The 428-nt window shown below is 65.0% G+C and overlaps 1 protein-coding gene across 1 annotated transcript in view; it reads left to right on the top strand.

The window, feature by feature from the left end:
* Positions 1-3: 3 nt before the first annotated feature.
* Positions 4-428, top strand: part of FZD10 (frizzled class receptor 10) — a gene marked incomplete at its 5' end in the record, with an annotated part of 1,675 nt that continues 1,250 nt past the window's right edge. Inside the window, one exon of the mRNA XM_021718234.1 lies at positions 4-426. Within this exon, the coding sequence (XP_021573909.1) occupies positions 4-426 (423 nt within the window). The remainder of the gene's footprint in view (positions 427-428) is intronic.

Genomic DNA, 428 nt, shown 5'->3' with positions numbered 1-428 from the left:
CTGTGGCTGGTCCTGCAGGTGATGGGGTCGTGCGCCGCCATCAGCTCCATGGACATGGAGCGCCCGAGCGACGGCAAGTGCCAGCCCGTCAAAATCCCGATGTGCAAGGACATCGGCTACAACATGACCCGCATGCCCAACCTCATGGGCCACGAGAACCAGCGCGAGGCCGCCATCCAGCTGCACGAGTTCGCGCCGCTGGTGGAGTACGGCTGCCACGGCCACCTCCGCTTCTTCCTGTGCTCGCTGTACGCGCCCATGTGCACCGAGCAGGTCTCCGCCCCCATCCCCGCCTGCCGGGTCATGTGCGAGCAAGCCCGGCTCAAGTGCTCCCCCATCATGGAGCAGTTCAACTTCAAGTGGCCCGACTCGCTGGACTGCCGGAAGCTGCCCAACAAGAACGACCCCAACTACCTGTGCATGGAGGC

Source organism: Carlito syrichta, unplaced genomic scaffold, assembly GCF_000164805.1.
Source record: "Carlito syrichta isolate Samal-C Ts95f unplaced genomic scaffold, Tarsius_syrichta-2.0.1 Scaffold311975, whole genome shotgun sequence".
Lineage (NCBI taxonomy): Eukaryota > Metazoa > Chordata > Mammalia > Primates > Tarsiidae > Carlito > Carlito syrichta.
Note: the sequence above shows the minus strand (reverse complement) of the source record. Positions and strands in the feature narration are given on the sequence as shown.